The 19,240-nt window shown below is 42.1% G+C and overlaps 1 protein-coding gene across 1 annotated transcript; it reads left to right on the top strand.

Moving 5' to 3' along the window:
* Positions 1 to 10,014: 10,014 nt before the first annotated feature.
* Positions 10,015 to 11,146, top strand: LOC132471534 (uncharacterized). The gene is made up of 2 exons (XM_060070629.1): positions 10,015 to 10,822; positions 10,918 to 11,146. Exon 1 carries the CDS (start codon positions 10,051 to 10,053, stop codon positions 10,717 to 10,719), a length of 669 nt encoding a protein of 222 aa, XP_059926612.1. The 5' UTR covers positions 10,015 to 10,050; the 3' UTR covers positions 10,720 to 10,822; positions 10,918 to 11,146.
* The last annotated feature ends 8,094 nt before the right edge of the window (positions 11,147 to 19,240 follow it).

Here is a 19,240-nt window from a genome sequence, read left to right as displayed (position 1 = left end):
TCTCTTCTTGCGCTAGCGGCAGCAGTCGAACATTTAAGCCATGAGTGCCGTTGTTGTGCCGAAAAGTGATCAGCTGCCAGAAAGTGATTTCAGCCGCGGGAGGGGGACGTGTGTGCGGCAGCAAAGTCAGATCAATCATACTAGTCAATAGCACTACAGGACTATTGTCCGCTGTATTAACACAGATATGTATTTTAAGGTGACAAGTCATCGACGTTGTACGGGGATCGACGTCTGATCAGTCATAGGCTACTATAATCAATAGCACTACTATTGTCCGTGAGTCACTTATCCTTCTTAATGTTTCTAAACCACTGTAATCGTAATTATTTCTGTGTGTCTATTTTATACAATAAAACATGTATTTTCTTACTATGCATTGTTTTCCCAGATTATAGATTTTTTAAGAAGATTTTTTCTTCTCAAAATGAATTGAAAACATTCATGAGTAGGTCCTATCACATTAAATAGATTAGGGTTCAAACTAACACTATAAAATTCATGTGGGCTATGTGGGGTAGATAAGAACAAATCCAGTCTCTTTTGTCATGGGCAAATATAAGACATTTCAGTCGTTTCCCTCCTGCCAGAAAATGATCTGAAACCGAACCTTGGTACTGAAATGTTTTATATGACTTAAAATTTGTTGATAACATTCATGAGTATCACATTACATAGATTATATCCCATCCAGTGTCTATTACCAGCTGAAACACCTTCACATGGGCAAATATAAGACATTTCAGTCGTTTCCCTCCTGCCAGAAAATGGTATTAACAGCTGTATTAACACAGATATGTATTTTAAGGTGACAAGACATCGACGTTTTTCGGGTCGACATTCCCACACGTGTCTCTCGTGGATTTTTGTTGTGAAACAAACATCCACGAATATTTGAATATTCACGATCAAATATTTATATTTTCATAATGGTTTTCTTTGCAAGGACTCAGTTGAAATTGAGATTTTGAATCGATTTCAAGCGATTCAGTATTTATTGTTAACTCATGATTAATCGCGAGTAATGGCGATTAATCGCAATATCTTTTATAGGCTAAATATCCCTTGATTTCTTTGTCCCATTAATTATTCTCATTTTAATGCTCTTCTCAACATGGAGAAGTGTATCGGCTTGCCTTGTGCAAATGTTTTTTTATGGATAACAACATTGGCATACTGATCAAAACAGGACGATACAAAGAAAAAGCCTATAGTGCAATTAAACGATGAACATACAAAGATACTGCCTTGAACATAGCAGTCAGGCTACTGCTTCTTTGTTTTGAGCCAAAGAAAAAGAAAGAATTATTATTTTTTTTTAATCAATAAAAAGATTGCGTTAATCGCGCAATAAAAAAATTAACTCCGTTAAAATTGGTTTGCGTTAACGCCGATAATAACGCGTTTAACTGACAGCACTTACGAGAATAAACGTTAATAAACACTAATAAATAAAGTTAAATGAAAATAATGCTCCTCCCACCAAGACACGATTTGAGTCTTGATCGATTGTGGCTCTCTGTCCCAATTTCATATCACCATGGACTCCTCTGTCTTCAACCAGATTATCTCTTTCAAGAAATATGGGACTTTTCCCGAGCAGCCAGAAATCTAATTTTCGAAGAAAAAACAAGAACTTTGACCTGAAAGGTGAGTTTTTATTTGTTTTTTATAAAACAACATATCAGAGTTTTCTCTGATTTTTTTTTGTTAAAGGCCCACTATGCAACTTTTTTAGCCAAAATTACACTAATTATGCTGGTTGAGAGTTATTCTGATGGTTCTGCAACCATTTCTGGGTCGTTTGGTGGGTGTGTCATTGCCCCATGTCATCTCTCCAAGGAAAAAGCGCATATGCAACTTGCTCTGTTCGGACCCACACAATCCGGATGTGACGCAGCGGAAGTATCCAATCGCGCCTCGAAAATGTAGTCAGATTGTAGTTTCGAAAATGCTTTACGGCACAGACACACACCCAATCATGGCACCGGCTAGCTAGATATAAACAGCCAGTTGCGAGGCAATTGTTGCATTCATCATGGATCAATCTACTGATGAGGGACCCAAGAGGCGACTGTCGGTGGAACAAAATAAGTGAGTGAAAGGGGAACTATGCAACTTTTTTGGCTTGATTTACCTTAATATAACAGGCTAAGAGTCATTGCGATGGTTCTATTGTTCCCTTTTGTTCGATTGTTCGTGGTTTCGACTCCCTTGCGAATATTGGCGGAGAAAAGGAATATGTTTCTGCCGGCGACCCGCCGCTCACTCTCGCGGGAGTCTCGGGTCTCGCGAAGTACGCGAAACACGGAACCGGCTCGATATAAACACAAGGGATTGTTACATTCATCATAAGCTGTGTACGAAATCGTTCCCTATACACATTCCCTATATAGTGTACATGATAGCCCAAGTGAAGGAGTTCAAGTACCTCGGGGTCTTGTTCGCGAGTGAGGGTACTATGGAACGTGAGATTGGCCGGAGAATCGGAGCAGCGGGGGCGGTATTGCGTTCGCTTTACCGCACCGTTGTAACGAAAAGAGAGCTGAGCCGCAAGGCAAAGCTCTCGATCTACCGGTCGATCTTCGTTCCTATCCTCACCTATGGTCATGAGGGCTGGGTGATGACCGAAAGGACGAGATCGCGGGTACAAGCGGCCGAGATGAGTTTTCTCAGAAGGGTGGCTGGCGTCTCCCTTAGGGATAGGGTGAGAAGCTCAGCCATCAGTGAGGAACTCGGATTAGAGCCGCTGCTCCTTTACTTAGAAAGGAGTCAGCTGAGGTGGTTCGGGCATCTGGTAAGGATGCCCACTGGGCGCCTTCCATGGGAGGTGTTTCAGGCACGTCCAGTGGGGAGGAGACCTCGGGGAAGACCCAGGACTAGGTGGAGAGATTGGCCCTCATTTATCAAACGAACGTAGAAATGAGCGCAAATCTGAACGCATGATTCATTTTACGATAGGACCCACGTGAGATTTACGAAACCTTCGTATCACACCAATCCCAGCGTACGAAGGATCTTGGTGTTGATAAATACGGCGGCTGAGATCGATCGTAATTAACGTAACACGCCCATATAAAAGCACGTCTTCAGAAGTCTCGCCCCTAACTTTTACGACATGGAGAAACGTCCAACGGTAAAATAGAGGAATTTTTCCGAGACCCAAATGGAGACGCTCGGGTCACTGGTGGATGCGAACCGTCTGGTTTTATTTGGTAGCCTATAGCTGGCATTAAAGGCCAGCAAAAGAATGCTATATGGAAGGAAATAACTGTTGCAGTGAATAGTGTTTCCAATGTTCGTCGGGCTACGGAAGAGGTTTGTTAATTAAATAATAAATTAAATGTACAACTTCTGTTATCCAGCTTAAAACATTTCACATATATGCTATTGTTTGCATTCCGTTAAAGTTATTTAATTCCGAATAAGGTGAAGAAAAAATGGTCCGACATGAAGCTCAGCACCAAAAAACGTGTTGCGGCTGTGAAGCCGGCCAAGCAAGAAACGGGAGGAGGCCGATGCAGTGCGACTGCAGCGTAACTCACCGAGATGACTCTGACCATGTAGTGCGCCCTGATGTAGACGATGCCCAACGTTGCTATTTTGGAAAATAAAAGAATCGTGCGTGCCCCCAGGCCATCGGGCTACCATGTTCAGGATTGACATTCTGGCATCGCAAATAATCGGAACATTAACTGAATGGTAGCTTTTGCGGTTGATGTACGCGTAATCATTAATAGATGGTTCATACGCACATGGGTACAATCAACCGCACCAATCACATTTGGAAACCTAGCAATAGCATACAAATCCCGTTTGATTCCAGTTTGCTGATCGTTATTATATGGGAATTTAATATAACGTTCGGAGAGGGACATTATAGCTGCCAAAACTGCTGGCATGGTTCGGCTAATACTTGGCTGGGAAATAGCAGACCTGTCCCCGATCTCCCGCTGCAAGATCCCGGTGGCCAAAAATCCCAAGGTAGAGCAAACCTGCACAGGTATTGCGTTTGATCGCCTAGTTTCTCGCCTTAACTGTGGCTCCAAAGCATTGCATAGCTCCATCAGGAGATGCCTTGGGAGACGAAAACGACTCAAGAGCCATTCATCGCCCTCCTTAAAAAAATCGGCGCGGTCTCGAAAAACTCTCTCGTCTGTGCGTTGAGGTCCTTAACAGAGCCAGATCTGCCATCGCTGAGACACGACCACCTATTTGGCAAAGCTCCTGTTAATATAGACAGCTGAATAAACATTTCACCTGTCACATTCTAATTTTTGCAATACTGTTTTAATTAAGCCTGACTTGATTGTAATTGTTTGAACGGCTGGGCTAATTCCAATTTATTTAGTAATTAATACAGATGTTGAACATGGGCTACTTGTGCTGCACTATTCATCATTGAAATACCCGTATGTTGCGCCAAAAAAACTTGCGTACACGAGCTCAGACCTGACGTGAGATTTCATCGCAGCCTGCGCTCACGTTCAAATTGATAAATGCCAAGCTCAACGTTGAAATGAGCGTACGTCCATTTTACGCACGTTTTCTGTCGTACGCTCGTTTGATAAATGAGGGCCCTTATATCTCAACACTGGCCTGGGAACGCCTCGGGATCCCCCCGTCAGAGTTGGTCAATGTGGCCCGGGAAAGGGAAGTCTGGGGCCCCCTGCTTGAGCTGCTCCCCCCGCGACCCGACCCCGGATAAACGGATGAAAATGAGATGAGATATAGTGCACTATATAGGGAATAGGGAACGAGAATTCGGACACTACGCTGAACATTTCTAAACGTCATTTGCGTCAGTAAATGCGCCGGGTATTTGTGTGACGCAGACAGATGCGCCCACATCATGTAAACAAACCGGGCACTCACGAGGAAAGCTGGAGGTTGTATTGATGTTGAATGTTACATTTCCTTGTTCAAGTTTTTTTTAACTAATTTTGAATGTTACATTTTCTATGTTAAATCCCAAATAAATTATTGACATTTCTATACGAAAGCCGGAGACTCCATCATTAAATGTATTCGTTTTCGCGGTTATTCAGCTTCTTCTTCTCCTCCGGAAAAACACGACCGCATTGCATTGTGGTATACGGGAGTAACATGTAGGGTACATCGTATGTACCCTATTTTAAGTCCACTATATAGTGCCCTATATAGTGGACCACTGAGAATTCGAACACCCTACAAAATGGCGTGCACCCTATTTAATGCACTACATCCATGATGGGGAACGATTTCGAACACAGCTTTGATCAGCCGATTAAAAAGAGACTGAGAAACCCAATGTCGGAGGAACAGAAGAGAAAAGGGAGACTGACCGACAGAGGCCAGTCACGAGTAAACGTTGGGCAAGCTTTTCAGGAATAGCGTGAACTGAAAGAAAAAGAAGAATGCGACTGTTGCTTTTGAAATTGAAAGTACCCTTGGGTGAACTTTGTCTTTGTGGTATTTTTGATGTTGATAGTCTCTGTACAAATGTGTTTGCTCAACCACTTTGTTGTGAGCCCTGTAAAAATTGTTTTCTCCACCGTTTTGTTGTGAGCCCTGTATGTTTCTAGCTTGCTTGGTTGCAACCATATAAACACCTTTGTTTCCATGGGTGTTTTGCTGTCTGTCTCGTCCCCCAGATACAGACTGAACCCCCGAATCCAGGTTCTTGTTTATTTAGATTATTATGTTGGCCAACACTCTCACACTGATTGTTCTGTTCAACATAAGATAAAACAATTATAATCTAGGGTATAAATTATCCCCGTCAACTATAAAACAGGATGGATTTATGTTTATTGCAATACAAATACACCATTTTAAAAATGTATAACCTTGCCTCCACTTTATGAACATCTACTTCGGACATGGCTCCACGCATTCGCGCCGGCTTCTTAGAAAACAAATGCACATGGCTCGCGTAGAAGTGCATGGGGAAGGGTCGTCAACGAGTTGTTACGACAGTGTTGTAAAATATCTACTACTGTGTAGAGAAATGTGCGTGCCAAAACCAAGAAAAAAGCGAAGAAATGCCCGAAGTTGCATAGTGGGCCTGGCCTGGCGATGTCAATACTCATAATTCTAGTCAGAAAATGAGTCTGAGATCGAACCATTGGGCTGTGATTATAGGGCGGAACCAGGAAGGAAAATGCCTCTTCGCTCAATTGGATAGACCTAAAATCAATCAGAGCAACGTAGTATGTGACGTATGTTATTCTCAGCTATTCTCAAACTAACTCAACTGAGCGCACGTTCGAAGAAGAAGAAAAAGAAGATGGACAACGATTTATGCCGGTTTTGTAAAAAGAATTTAAGGATACACGGACAAATTGGCAACACAGTCAGCATTTTTGAGAAAAAAAGTAAAAGCGCTGAGCGCTCTTTGGTGACGTGGTTGATTACGTTAATGTGTATCATCTGTCCATCAACGTATAAAGCCCGCCCTTACAATTTGATTGGTCAGATCACTTTTTGATCTGACCAAATACCTCCCAACGAGCTCAATTCCAGACTGAATCTCCAGACCAAATATTTTGTGGGCGGAGTTCAGGCTGGTATCCAGGCTATAGTGGGCCTTTAATCTATTCTGATTGTCATGAGTTGTTCACACATGGCTACCTGTGACAGAATTAATTTAGTCAATTTCCATTCAATTTAGAGTGTTTTATTTAACTTTTGTACAGACTTGGTGCCCCAGTTCAAAAAAGTACATGTCTGTCTGAACCTGAGCTGTTGGCAGTTACGAATTGCAACATTCAAATGCAGATTCAGAAAACTTTATCGGCCGTCGAGACAGACAATCTTTTTAAACGGGGCTCACACCTTTTCTTATAGGTCCATGACTCAAACATACAACATATAGTGCAAGCCCTATCTTGAAATTGAAATGTTTTATCTGCCCAGATGAGTATTAAATTAAATAGATTACATCCCATTCAGTGTCTTTTACCAGCTGAAATACCTTTTTAAATGGGGAAATATAAGACATTTCATTAGTTTTGCACCTGCCAGAAATTTATCTGAAGCCGAATCTTGTAGTTAAAATGATATTTCTGCTTCAGACTGACATTATAACATTCATGTGGGCTATATGGGGTAGATAACAAATCCAGTCTCTTACATCAGCTATAATACGTTTTAAAGCGGAAATATTACACATTTGATTACTGTAAAGACTTATGCAGGGGGTGAGTGGGATGTGTTGAAATGTGCTTAGCTTGACTTTATGCTTGTGTATGAGGTACTGATACAGACTATGGGTTTGGCCAGTTATTTTGCTGGCTTGATTAATAATACGGGAATGCTTTGATTTATTTTTTCTATCTATCTGTGAAGTGAACAGTTTAGTTCGAGATCTGTACAGTGTTACTTATAATGGCTTTATCTAATAATTATTGTTATCATCACCTTGAATAAAGTTTAGAAGTTGAACATGTAACTGGAATTGGTGTGTGTGTGTGTGTGTGTGTGTGTGTGTGTGTGTGTGTGTGTGTGTGTGTGTGTGTGTGTGTGTGTGTGTGTGTGTGTGTGTGTGTGTGTGTGTGTGTGTGTGTGTGTGTGTGTGTGTGTGTGTGTGTGTGTGTGTGTGTGTGTGTATTTCTACATTTAAATATAACTTTGAATACAGGGGCTTGGACCTCATACGTTTATTTAACTCATTACAGATGGCCAGTTGTTTTACGTGAAACACAAAGGCACAACCAAGTCCCTGCATGTGAAGGTACTTTGTGGTGCCGAAGAGGCCAATGAGGTCTTTGTCGACTTCCATGCCAGCAGCACTGGAGCACATTGTGGCCAGAAAAAAACGCAAAATGCGATTGGTCAGCGTTTTTATTGGCCTGGAATGTCAGAGGACATTAATTTGTGGGTCAGTATGCACCCAAGTGTTCCATACATATTTCATACAAATTTAGTTTTTGATTCTTTAAAATATTTTATATTTTATAAATGTTGTTTCATTCCTTTACAGTTCAAAGATAAAAAATGTGTCTGTCTAACACATTTAATAAAATACAAAAATCTGCATGTTCTTAACGGTATTCAAACTGACATTGACACGACTGATGCAAATGTTCATACTTTTACATTATTTATTTTAGGTGAGTCAGTGTGTGGCAGGAAGTGGAATCAGGGCCGACGGACTGCGGGGGAAAGTGAGACAATTGTGGGGGGGGCCCAAGGCAGAGGGGGGACCCATGGCAATAAAAAAAAAAAAAATTGAATTATCCACCAGCCCATAGTGTTAGGAGTCGCACACGGCCCCCCCCCCCCCCCCCCCCCCCGTCAACAATTCAGCGCAGGGGGCTGGTAGGGGGAATTCGGGGGGGGAGGGGGGGGGGGGGGGGCATCAATACCTCTTGTATAGGAGCCCAGGATTTGGTGCAACGGCCCTGGGTGGAATACATCCCGATCAAGGTAAACTCTTTTTTTTATTAAAATTGGTATTATCTTTGACTAAGACAAAAAGCAAAGACTCAAAAAAAGCTGTGTTTTGCCTGAAGCAAATCAGTGTGTTGTTAAAAGACAATGTTTCCAATAGTGTAATTACAACTAAGTGTAATACTTCTATGTTTTAAAGGTGACCCAGCCATTTGAACTGATGGGGATGGATTTGGTGGGGAAACTCACAACCTCATCCAGTGGGAACCAGTATATTTGTGTACTGATCGATTATTTGACCAAGTGGCCACAAGCATATCCCCTTAAGACGAAAACCGCAGAGGAGGTCACCGAATGTGTAGTGAATTTTTTCTACCAGTTTGAAGCGCCTCAGCGCATTCTTACGGACCAAGGAAGGGAGTTTGTGAACAAAGTAAGTATATAGAACCATAAAAAAGCAAACGTTACATCCAGCATTTACAGTTGGTCAGGATAGATTTCATTCCATAAAATAAATTGTCTGGCACGGTTTAGTCTTGATTTACCAGCGACAGATTTTACAGTAATCATTTTTCTGTTCTTGCATTCAGATAAACAAAGAAGTCTGTAACGAGCTGGGGATAAAGAGAAGCCTCTGTGCCCCATACCACCCACAGACAAATGGGTTGGTAGAGAAAATGAATGGAACCATCCAGAGGTATATTGTCCATTTTCACTTACTATGTATGCAGTTTAAGGCAAGGCAAGGCAACTTTATTTATACAGCACTTTTCATACACAAGGCAGACTCAAAGTGCTTCACATATAAACATTGTCCTACAATTAAATTAAATAATAGGTAGGCCTAAGTAAAAGAAAAACATGCAAAAAATAGAAAGTTAAAAAGGCATTTTAGTATTAAAATAGAAAATAAAGGCAAAGTTAAAAAAGCTTTTTAGAAAGTACAATGTATTTAAGATTTAGCAGAAAGCTATAGCAAACATAAAAGTCTTCAGTCTTGTTTTAAAGGTGCTCAGAGTTGGGGTAAGTCCTTTACTGTAAGCAATCATGTATTTGTGCACCTGATGGCTATGTTTCACAAATTGGCTCATTTCACAGTTGGTGCTTTAGAATTGAAAGGCAGTGACATCATGATAAACTTCTGTGTCAAATGTATTCGTATCCATTAGACACAGAAGTGTGTTTTGTAAATCACTGTGTATCGTTTTTGCAAAAAGGGGTGAGGCTGAAATTGTGCTTATAGAGTTGCAAATCTGGGCCAATGTTTTGCTCCTTGAGTGCACGGTTTTGATAATTGTGTGACATTTTTTATTTTAGTTTTTATGCAATCGAAAAAAACCTGTAATTAATGTCTTAAAAAACATGCTCATTTTTTTCCAGAGCACTGTCTAAGTTGGTCAAGGACAAACCCCAAGATTTGGACAAGCATTTGGACGCTGTCATGTTCGGCTTAAGAACCAAGCGCCAGTTGACTACCAAATTTTCGCCATATTTTTTAATGTTTGGCAGGGAGGCGAGGTACCCATGTCAAGTACCTACAAGTGAGTTTCAATTGAAAATTATTTGAATTCATAAAATTGTAAATTTGTGCTATAATGAAAAACATTGTGTTGTGTTGTAATGTTTGACTATAACATCAGAATCATGTTATAGGTTGACAGCAGTGTTGAACAAACCATGTCTGTGGAAGAGGTCACTGAAGAGGCACTGAAGCTGTCAGACGTCCTTCAAAATGCAATCAAAAACAGTGACCTCAAACAAAGACAATTAAAAAATAAAAATAAAGAGAAGGCCACCAACATCTTCAAGATAGGGATGAAAGTGTGGAGGTTAAATGTGAGGAGCCAGCAGAGGAAAGGGGGGAAATTGGATCCACAACTCCTTGGACCTTACATAATCTCCACTATCCAGGGAAAAAGTGTTGATCTTGTGGACAGCCGGGGAGTGGTGTTCCCCAAAATAAATTTTGATCACCTAGCTCGGTACATAGAGGAGAAGCCTAGGGTTCCACATAAGTGCGCTGTTCCATCCTCCACTGTGCCCCCCTCCACCTCAACTGTGTCGACATCCCCTGTGCCCCCCTCCACCTCAACTGCCCACTTCCCCTGTGCCCCCCTCCACCTCAACTGTGCCCACTTCCCCTGTGCCCCCCTCCACCTCAACTGTGCCCACTTCCCCTGTGCCCCCCTCCACTTCCCCTGTGCCCCCCTCCACTTCCACTGTGCCCCCCTCCACTTCCACTGTGCCCCCCTCCACCTCAACTGTGCCCCCCTCCATCTCAACTGTGCTCCCCTCCACTGTTCCCCGCTCCACCTCAACTATGCCCTCCTTCAAAAAGAACAGTGAAGTGGTCATTGCAGTCATTGAATCACCTGACAAGACTGACAAGTTCATTCTTCGCCAGAGTGAATTCAATTCTCTAGCACCACACAAGTGGCTGCTGGGCGAGGTAAACTTTTATTTTACGCAGCAACCATCACATTTGTATTCATTTAGATTTTGTACAGTCTGAGAAATTACTACTAATGTAATAATTTTTTTCAGACAATTGAGTGCTACCTCAGAGCCATGCTGAATGTGAAAGGGTTAGGGAAAAGAATATATATCCTCAACCACTATTCTGCCGGAGTCATAGTCTTTGGAGCACGGTCTGCCATGGCCAATCACTCATTACGCAAGGTAAAAATGCTAAAATTGTATCAAAGCTAACATTATTAAACATTTAGAAGATGAAAATCTCTCTAAAATATGTTTGTTAATAATTGCTGTTACAGCTTAACTTTGACAACTATGATGGAGTCATAGGATTCATGAATGTTGCAAAGAACCACTGGAAATTCCTGGTAATAACCTTAATGAACATATTAGAAAATATATCCTCAATAATAATAATCTGCCAATAGTGAAATTCTAATGAAATGTAATTTCTCCTTGCAGTATATTTTAACAAGTTGAACAAAAAAGTGTTTGTCATGGATCCCTTGGGTCAAGATGAGGAGAAAGAGTCAGGCGTTGCTGCGGAACGGTTTCGGTAGGGTCCGCTAATAATAATGTAGATTACTTTTGTCACGGCTTTCAAGCATGCAAATTATTGAAGCCTTACGGACGCCTTGGGACGGATTTCAACGCGCTGCGGCATCACTTACTGTTAGTTTGTTTGGAGATCGGCTGGTTGCGGTGGGTGCGTGCGTGCCATTCAAAGTAACAAATGAACAACTTAAAGACGATGCTTGCACCTACACTATTCCTTCGGTTCAAAATAAAACGGCGTCGCTTATTTGCCTCAAACGTTCCTATCTTTTCATATTGTGTGTATAGATGCGGCGTGGTACCGAGCGGTTGAAAACGATTTCTGTCTGCGTCTCCTGTGAGCCGCGCACCTGCGTTCAATTACTATATATAGGCACGGGACACGCAGTGACTGCGTCATCGAACAGAAAGAAAAACGAAAGTGCGACGCCTGTAGTTCTTTCAATGGAATGGCTCCTACAACACCGGCCCCTATTGTTATGGGCGGGGTGCGCACTAACAATACGAAAAACAAAAAAAGGAGCCAACTAAAACAAAGGCAAATCAAAATGTGAGGGTATGTAAGTGTGCGTCTTCATTCGGTAGCCGGAACCAGGAGCACGATCTTGGTGACCGGTCTTTCAATTAAGCTGGTCCGGGTTTGAAGCTTTACACTCCCCACGACACCTCTTTGGTCAGGGTTGATGTTCACGATTCTAGCAATAACCCATGACCCTCTAGGGGCATTTACATCTGCTATTAGCACAATGTCTCCTTGCATGAAATTCCGCCTAACTCTGCTCCATTTCTGGCGTTCCTGCAGGAGCGGTAGGTACTCTTTAAGCCACCTGGACCAGAACAGGTCTGATATGTATTGTACTTGGCGCCAACGTCTTCTTACGTACGTGTCCACTTGCTTAAAGGTTCCCGGTGGGAGCAAGGGCTGTACTTTGGATAGTAGTAGGTGGTTTGGGGTCAGCGGTTCCAAGTCGTTTGGATCATCTGATACAGTGGTCAGGGGACGGTTATTAAGGATAGCTTCAACCTCACACATGACAGTGGTGAGGCTTTCGTCATCTAATATTTGCTGTTTTATGACGGAGAGCAAAACCTTTTTCAGCGACCGAATCAATCTCTCCCACACACCTCCATGATGGGCAGCTGCAGGGGGATTAAAGGTCCATTTCACACCTTTCTGTTGCAAAGCTTTGCTGATCTTGTCCTGATTCCATGCTTTAAGTGCTTCCTTCAACTCTCGCTCAGCAGCAATGAAGTTGGTCCCGTTATCGGATCTTAATTCGTTTACTTGTCCTCGCCTACAAATGAATCGGCGGAGGGCATTAACACACGAATCTGTGTCAAGGGAATGCGCCACCTCCAGGTGTACCGCACGACTGGCTAAACATGTGAAAATGACTCCATACCTTTTTATTGTGCCCCTTCCTCTTTTGACCTCCATGGGGCCGAAGTAATCCACTCCGACATTAGTGAAGGGTGGCAGATCGGGAGTGATCCTGTCACTAGGCAAATCCGCCATTTTCTGCTCGCCAACGTTACCTCGTAGACGTCTACATTTTCATTTATAATTTTCCTGGACAATGCATTGGCGCAAGGGATCCAATATTTCTGCCTTAAAACAGATAACATGTAATTCCTTCCACAATGTCCTATTTGTCTATGGATATTTTCAAGAATTAACTTTAGCCAGGGCCAAATACCTTATCAAGGCTGAGAGTGCGTCTGTTCACGTGTTATTCATCTATCCCCTTTTTGTATTATACTCGCCCCAACCCTTTGGTTCGACGAGAAGAGGGTTCGACAGCCAAGGCTGTATCTCGCTGTATTACATCCTGGAATAAACCATCCATTCAACCCTCTGATCCAACCTGTCAAGCTGTTTTGATTTCGACTTCAAGAATTACTACTACGACTGAAAATACACAACGCAGAGTCTGTCCGAACAGTTTAGAAATAAGCTGAAATCTAACAACACATGGTGATTCTTTGCTAGGATGACGGGGTGCTTTGTCTCTTCCGGCATGGCCAGCTTACTCAGTCTTCCCCCGACTCTCAGTATTCCATTATCCAGCTTAGGATCAAGCTTAAAGATTGGGCTTTGTCTTTTGACGTTCCTAGTTTCACTCCTCAAACTCGCAATTTCATCCGGAAAGCTCTGCACTTGACAAAACTTCACAATTGCGTCATCTGCCGACCGTAGGTCGCCCAAGGTAAGCTTTGGTGACCCCATAGAGCCCTTGAAAGCTTTCATTTGACTTCCGACTTCTGGCATGCTGGCAGTACTTTTCTTTCTTCCGTTTCTCAGACTTTGCAGGAGGTTTTTCAGGCGCAGGAACCAAGCTACCGCTCGTTGGAGCTTGGTCCACGTTGAAAAGTAGTGTATTAGTTGGACTTGGTTCTGAGGCTTGGATTACATTGACTGTGATTGCTTTATCCTTCTTGACCGGGAGCTTTAGCTGGTAGTGTCCATCTTTCATTTTGGCGGAAGCAGACATAATGCGCATGAATTGTTTATCTTGTATGGACATTTCAGCCTTCTCCTCATACACCTTCTCAGGAAAGTCGTGATCGAAGTTCTGCCTTACAAGATCGTCCAAGTTTACAACTGCTATTCGATTACTGTGAACCTGGCGAAGCTGACCTTCAGCGTCACTGCAGTCGTTCAAAAGTCCATTAACCACCCATCCTAGCCTGCTCTTGACAGCATAAGGACCACCTTCTTGGCTGTTTATTACCTTCCATGGTTCCATGGTCTTAGGTGCGTTAGTTCCTATCAGAAGCCCGATTTCAGCATCAATATGGGTCAATACAACCTCCTTTAGGTAATCCCATTCCTTCAAGGCTTCCGATGTGGGAATTTGCTCCTTTGTAACAGGTATCTCCTCTTGGGTGTAGACCGCTGGCAGCGCAATAAAATCATCTCCTTCAAGATTCGATACTTCCAAACCGGAGATTCCGTCTACATTTACAACCTTCTCGTGTCCAAGGGTTTTCAGTAAAATTCTTGTTTTCCTTCCTTTAGCATTCAGTTGTCTTTGTAAAGCAGTTGTGCAAAAGGTGGCAGTACCGCCTGGGTCTAAAAAGGCGTAAGTATGGATGGCTTTATTGCAGCTCGACAGTTTGACCTTTACTGGTACAATGGCTAATGTTTGGTTATCACCGGCCCCAGTATGAGCGGGTTTCTCCAGTGATACCAGAGAGCTGTTTACCGCTGTCGCTCTGTCTTCATTCTGCCTCCTGAATTCCTCTGGTTTATTTCTTTCTATGTGCAGCATGGTGGGGTGCTTTAATGAGCAGATCTTACAACTCAGTCTCCTCATGCAATCCTTGCTTAGATGACCCTTGTTCATGCAGCCGAAGCAGATTCCGTTGACTTTGAAGAATTCAACTTTCTCTTCACGCTTTTTGCCGTTCAATTCTTTACAAGTTTCAGTTGCGTGGTCCTTTTTGCAGAACAAACATATTCTGGGTCGAGCCGCCATAACAGGGGTTGGATTTTGAAGTGGTTTTTCTGTAGTCACAGTTGTGAAGCTACTCTTGAATGCAGAGCCTGATTTTACTCCGGGGAATTTTTTCCTGTCGTCCCTTGGTGTGACATCTTGGATGTTTCCAAATAATGGGTCGCATGCCATATTTGCCTGTCTTTCAACAAAGCTGACTAATTGCATGAACTTGGCTCTTGCTTGGGTTCGCTCATAACACTCATAAGCTTTACCTCTCCATTTTTCTCTCAATTTGAAAGGAAGCTTTGAGACAAAGGTTCTCATGTGAGATGTATTGTTCATGTCATTAAGAGCTTCAATGTCAATCATGGCATTACCACAACTACGCAAAAAATAAGCGTACTCTTGCAGTGCTGCTCGATCTTCAGACTTAAGTACTGGCCAATTCAACGCCTTCTCTTGATAGGCTGAAGCAATAAGGATGTCGTTCCCAAAGTTTTTTTGCAACAATTGCTTTGCTTTGTTGTACCCTTTTTCAGGTTCCATATGTAGACAGCTTCTCACAAGTAATTTTGGCTGGCCTTCAGTGTACTGATCTAGGAAGAACAATCTGTCCCGCTCATTACTTGTTTTTCCTTCAATGCAATGTTCAAAGGTGCGAATGAAAGTCATGTATTGCATGGGGTCGCCTTTAAAAACAGGAATTTCCATTGAGGGCAAAGTTGAGAGTCTTTGTTCTTTAATCAGCATTTCCGTTATTTCGTTCTGCTTTTGCATTATTTTCATCAGGTTGGCGTCTGCACTGTGTTTGCCATGGGCATGTTTGTCACTGTGGGATACTGGTAATTGCAATAATTCTGTCTTGAAAGTTGGACCTTTAACTTGTACATTCCGCTTTTCACTTCTAGGGGCATATGAGCTCCGTCCAGGTAACTGTGCAGCAACATGACTGTAGTTCTTGTCATCTGCAAGTTCATCTCCTTCGTCATCACCAGCTTCATTTTCAACATCCTGCCCCTCTCCATCAACAGCATCTTCTGCCTCATCGTACTGAGCTGAAGTAAAGTATAGTCTTTTAGCAGTTTCCTTTTGCCTTGAAAGCACACTGCTCCTTCCATCCAGCTCATCATAAACCTTGATTTTAGCATCTGCAGCAGCGAGTTGGGTTTCAATGCTTAGCATTTCCTTTTGAGCTCTTATTTGTTCCCACCTTTGAGTGAGCTCAGCTTCTTCCCTCTCAAGTGCAAGTTTCTTTTTAAGACCTTCAGCTTGTGCCATGAGCGCTGCTCTTTCAGCTTCAGCTTTACGCCTGGCAGAGGAAGCTGTAGAAGATCTATGGCTGCTCCTTGTGCTGCTTTGAGGAACCTTGCTTAAGAGAGAGGCACCAGAAGTATGCTCTTCTGGAACCTCTGTGGCTTGATGCTCTTGTGCAAGTGTTGCATATTGCTTCCATTTTTTTACTGTACTTTTAAATTCATTAAATCTGGCAAGATTTGGTAAGTACCATTTTGTGTGATCATCTTCCTTTCTCTCCTTTGGAAGCAGTTCATAAATTGAGCATTGTATTTTACTGAAATCCTCGATAAGCACAGTGAAGTTGATGTGCATTTGTGAAATAACCTCCAGATTATCATATTCAACCATAAGTGACTCAATTTGATTTCTGCTTGTGATCAGCTGCTTTAATTTAGCACCTCTCGATTTAGTTAACTGCTCCAATTTAGCTGCGAGTCCCTTTTCAGTTAACTTGGGCACTCTCTTTGGTTTAACTTCTGACTCGCTTCCATCTTTAGGTTTTGCGACAGGGCGATTGCCTCCCACCACATTTGCATCATGCTCCTCATATTCCACCACATTACTGGCGTCTTTATTTTCAATTGACATTTTGTCGACAATTCAGCAACGCGAATTTATACGCGCACATAAGTTGCAGAGTTAAAGCACGTTAAACGGGGCGCGGCTCCTCAACGTTCCGTACGTTGGTGATTAAAGTCATTCACTTCGTGTCATCAACTGGATCATTATACGGCTTTTTCCATTCAAATAATCCTCACGTCAAACAAGACTTTAATCACAGCGTTTTAGTTCCGATGCTCCACTCCGGTTAAATGTACAATTAATTCCACAACTAATTAATGTCCGACATCATGTTCATTACATCCATCCTTCTGAATAACTCTTCAGACGTTTTCAACTATGTCACGGCTTTCAAGCATGCAAATTATTGAAGCCTTACGGACGCCTTGGGACGGATTTCAACGCGCTGCGGCATCACTTACTGTTACAGTTTGTTTGGAGATCGGCTGGTTGCGGTGGGTGCGTGCGTGCCATTCAAAGTAACAAATGAACAACTTAAAGACGATGCTTGCACCTACACTATTCCTTCGGTTCAAAATAAAACGGCGTCGCTTATTTGCCTCGAAAACGTTCCTATCTTTTCATATTGTGTGTATAGATGCGGCGTGGTACCGAGCGGTTGAAAACGATTTCTGTCGGCGTCTCCTGTGAGCCGCGCACCTGCGTTCAATTACTATATATAGGCACGGGACACGCAGTGACTGCGTCATCGAACAGAAAGAAAAACGAAAGTGCGACGCCTGTAGTTCTTTCAATGGAATGGCTCCTACAACTTTTTTATAAATGTTATCAGTTAACTACAAAAAGAATTGTGAATCTCTTGCAATTTTGTATTATTTTTTATTTAACATTAAGAATGACGTAATGTAACATCGTTTTTTTGTTTGTTTGTAGCAAAGTATAGGCCCTCATTGAATTGAAATTACAATCACGATGTTTTGAATCTTTCAACCATCACTACAGCCAGTTCTTCAGGATGCGGCAGAACCGCTATCAGAAGACGGATTGGGTGGATGTAAAGTGGCAGCAAGCCTCAATCGCACACAGCATTCAAAAGGATGGTTGTAACTGTGGTGTTTTCGTCATGAAGGTAATGTCTTCATCCCCTGATAAATAGTTTGAATATGAAAACATTTGTTTGTTTAGGCTTGTTTGTTGTAAAAACATGACTGCTATGGGGTTGTGCTGAGTGCAGAACACAGACAATACAAATGGATGAAGTTAAACTGATCTATTGCCCAGAAAAATCCTGGGCAGTGAAGTGGAAATGGCTGGCACGGGCTGTAGCAGGGGTAAGATCAAAATGGTGAAGTGTCTAGGCAGGGGTAGCTGAGTGGCAGATGTCTGGCTGGACCTCTGAGCATCATAAAAGTATGAGCTTGGTAGAACATGAACCTAACTTGACACTATCAAACTAAGAGGCAGGAAGGCCATAATAATAATGCCATCCTTAATTTTATCACCTAAAAGTTTCTACTTTGTATTTCTATAATAAAACAGATGGCTACAGACGTGGTGGAGGCTTTTCCCGTTGTCCCCCAGGGAATCGAAATACCCACCTCCCTAAAGGACTTAAAAGACCTGAGGATCACCATGGCAAAAACCATACTGCAGTGCTCTGGTTTGTAGAATGAACAATGATAATAACAATTGGTACTGTATAGTAACTTCTTCAAAGAAACAGTTATTATTATTATTATTTATACATTTTATTTTATTCGTTACTCTGGCCATGCGGCATGCCCCATCCATCAACATGGAGGGAGCAGGATAAATTACATGTGATGGGGAGTTGGCTTATATTTGTGTTTATATCCATTATTTACCCCATTTTTAATCAACAGTGAAAGTAATTTGTAAAATCACTATATTTTAGTCTTCAGTGAAACAGACCATTGCTCCAGTTGCGGCCAGGAGAATCCCACTGGACAGAAGGGAAACACAAAATGGGTAATTTATCAATTTAATCTTAAAAGAAGTTAAACTTTTGAATACACATAGTAGCACTGTAAAATCGCCCCTTCAATGGATACTGCTTTGGCTAACATTTGCTATCAGATACACAATTTTTTTCAAGAAAGCCTAATCTAATGTGATTTAAAAATGTATTTCAGGTTGAATGCACTAAATGCAAGAGGTGGTACCATCCGACCTGCATGGCCATGTCAGATGAAGAATGGGAAAAAGAGGAAGTGGCATTGAAATGGAACTGTGGCCTTTGCTGACTTAACGTACAAGGTGTCTACGTTACATAAATAACTCTGAATGTGTGTAATTTATAAAGTAAACATAGAATAGATAGAATTCTTTCCAATTCCTGGCTGTAAAATTCATTTTAGTTTAACCACTTTGCTTCAGCAACTCGCAATTAATGCTAAACTACCTGAAAGGTTGAATGTTCCATGATTAGATGCGAACATAGACAACGTTATTGATTTATTACAATGTGTAAATGCCTCCATGCAAAATCTCTTTTACAAATACCATGCACATCTGCCATTAACAAATAACCCCACCATTCTATTAGGTATATTTAAACC

This window comes from Gadus macrocephalus, chromosome 14 (genome assembly GCF_031168955.1).
Source record: "Gadus macrocephalus chromosome 14, ASM3116895v1".
NCBI lineage: Eukaryota > Metazoa > Chordata > Actinopteri > Gadiformes > Gadidae > Gadus > Gadus macrocephalus.
This window is presented reverse-complemented; position numbering and strand designations above follow the sequence as displayed.

What these genes read in the sequence shown, in the direction of transcription:
- LOC132471534 (XM_060070629.1), top strand. Translation starts at nt 10,051, where the DNA reads ATGTCTGTGGAAGAGGTCACTGAAGAGGCACTGAAGCTGTCAGACGTC.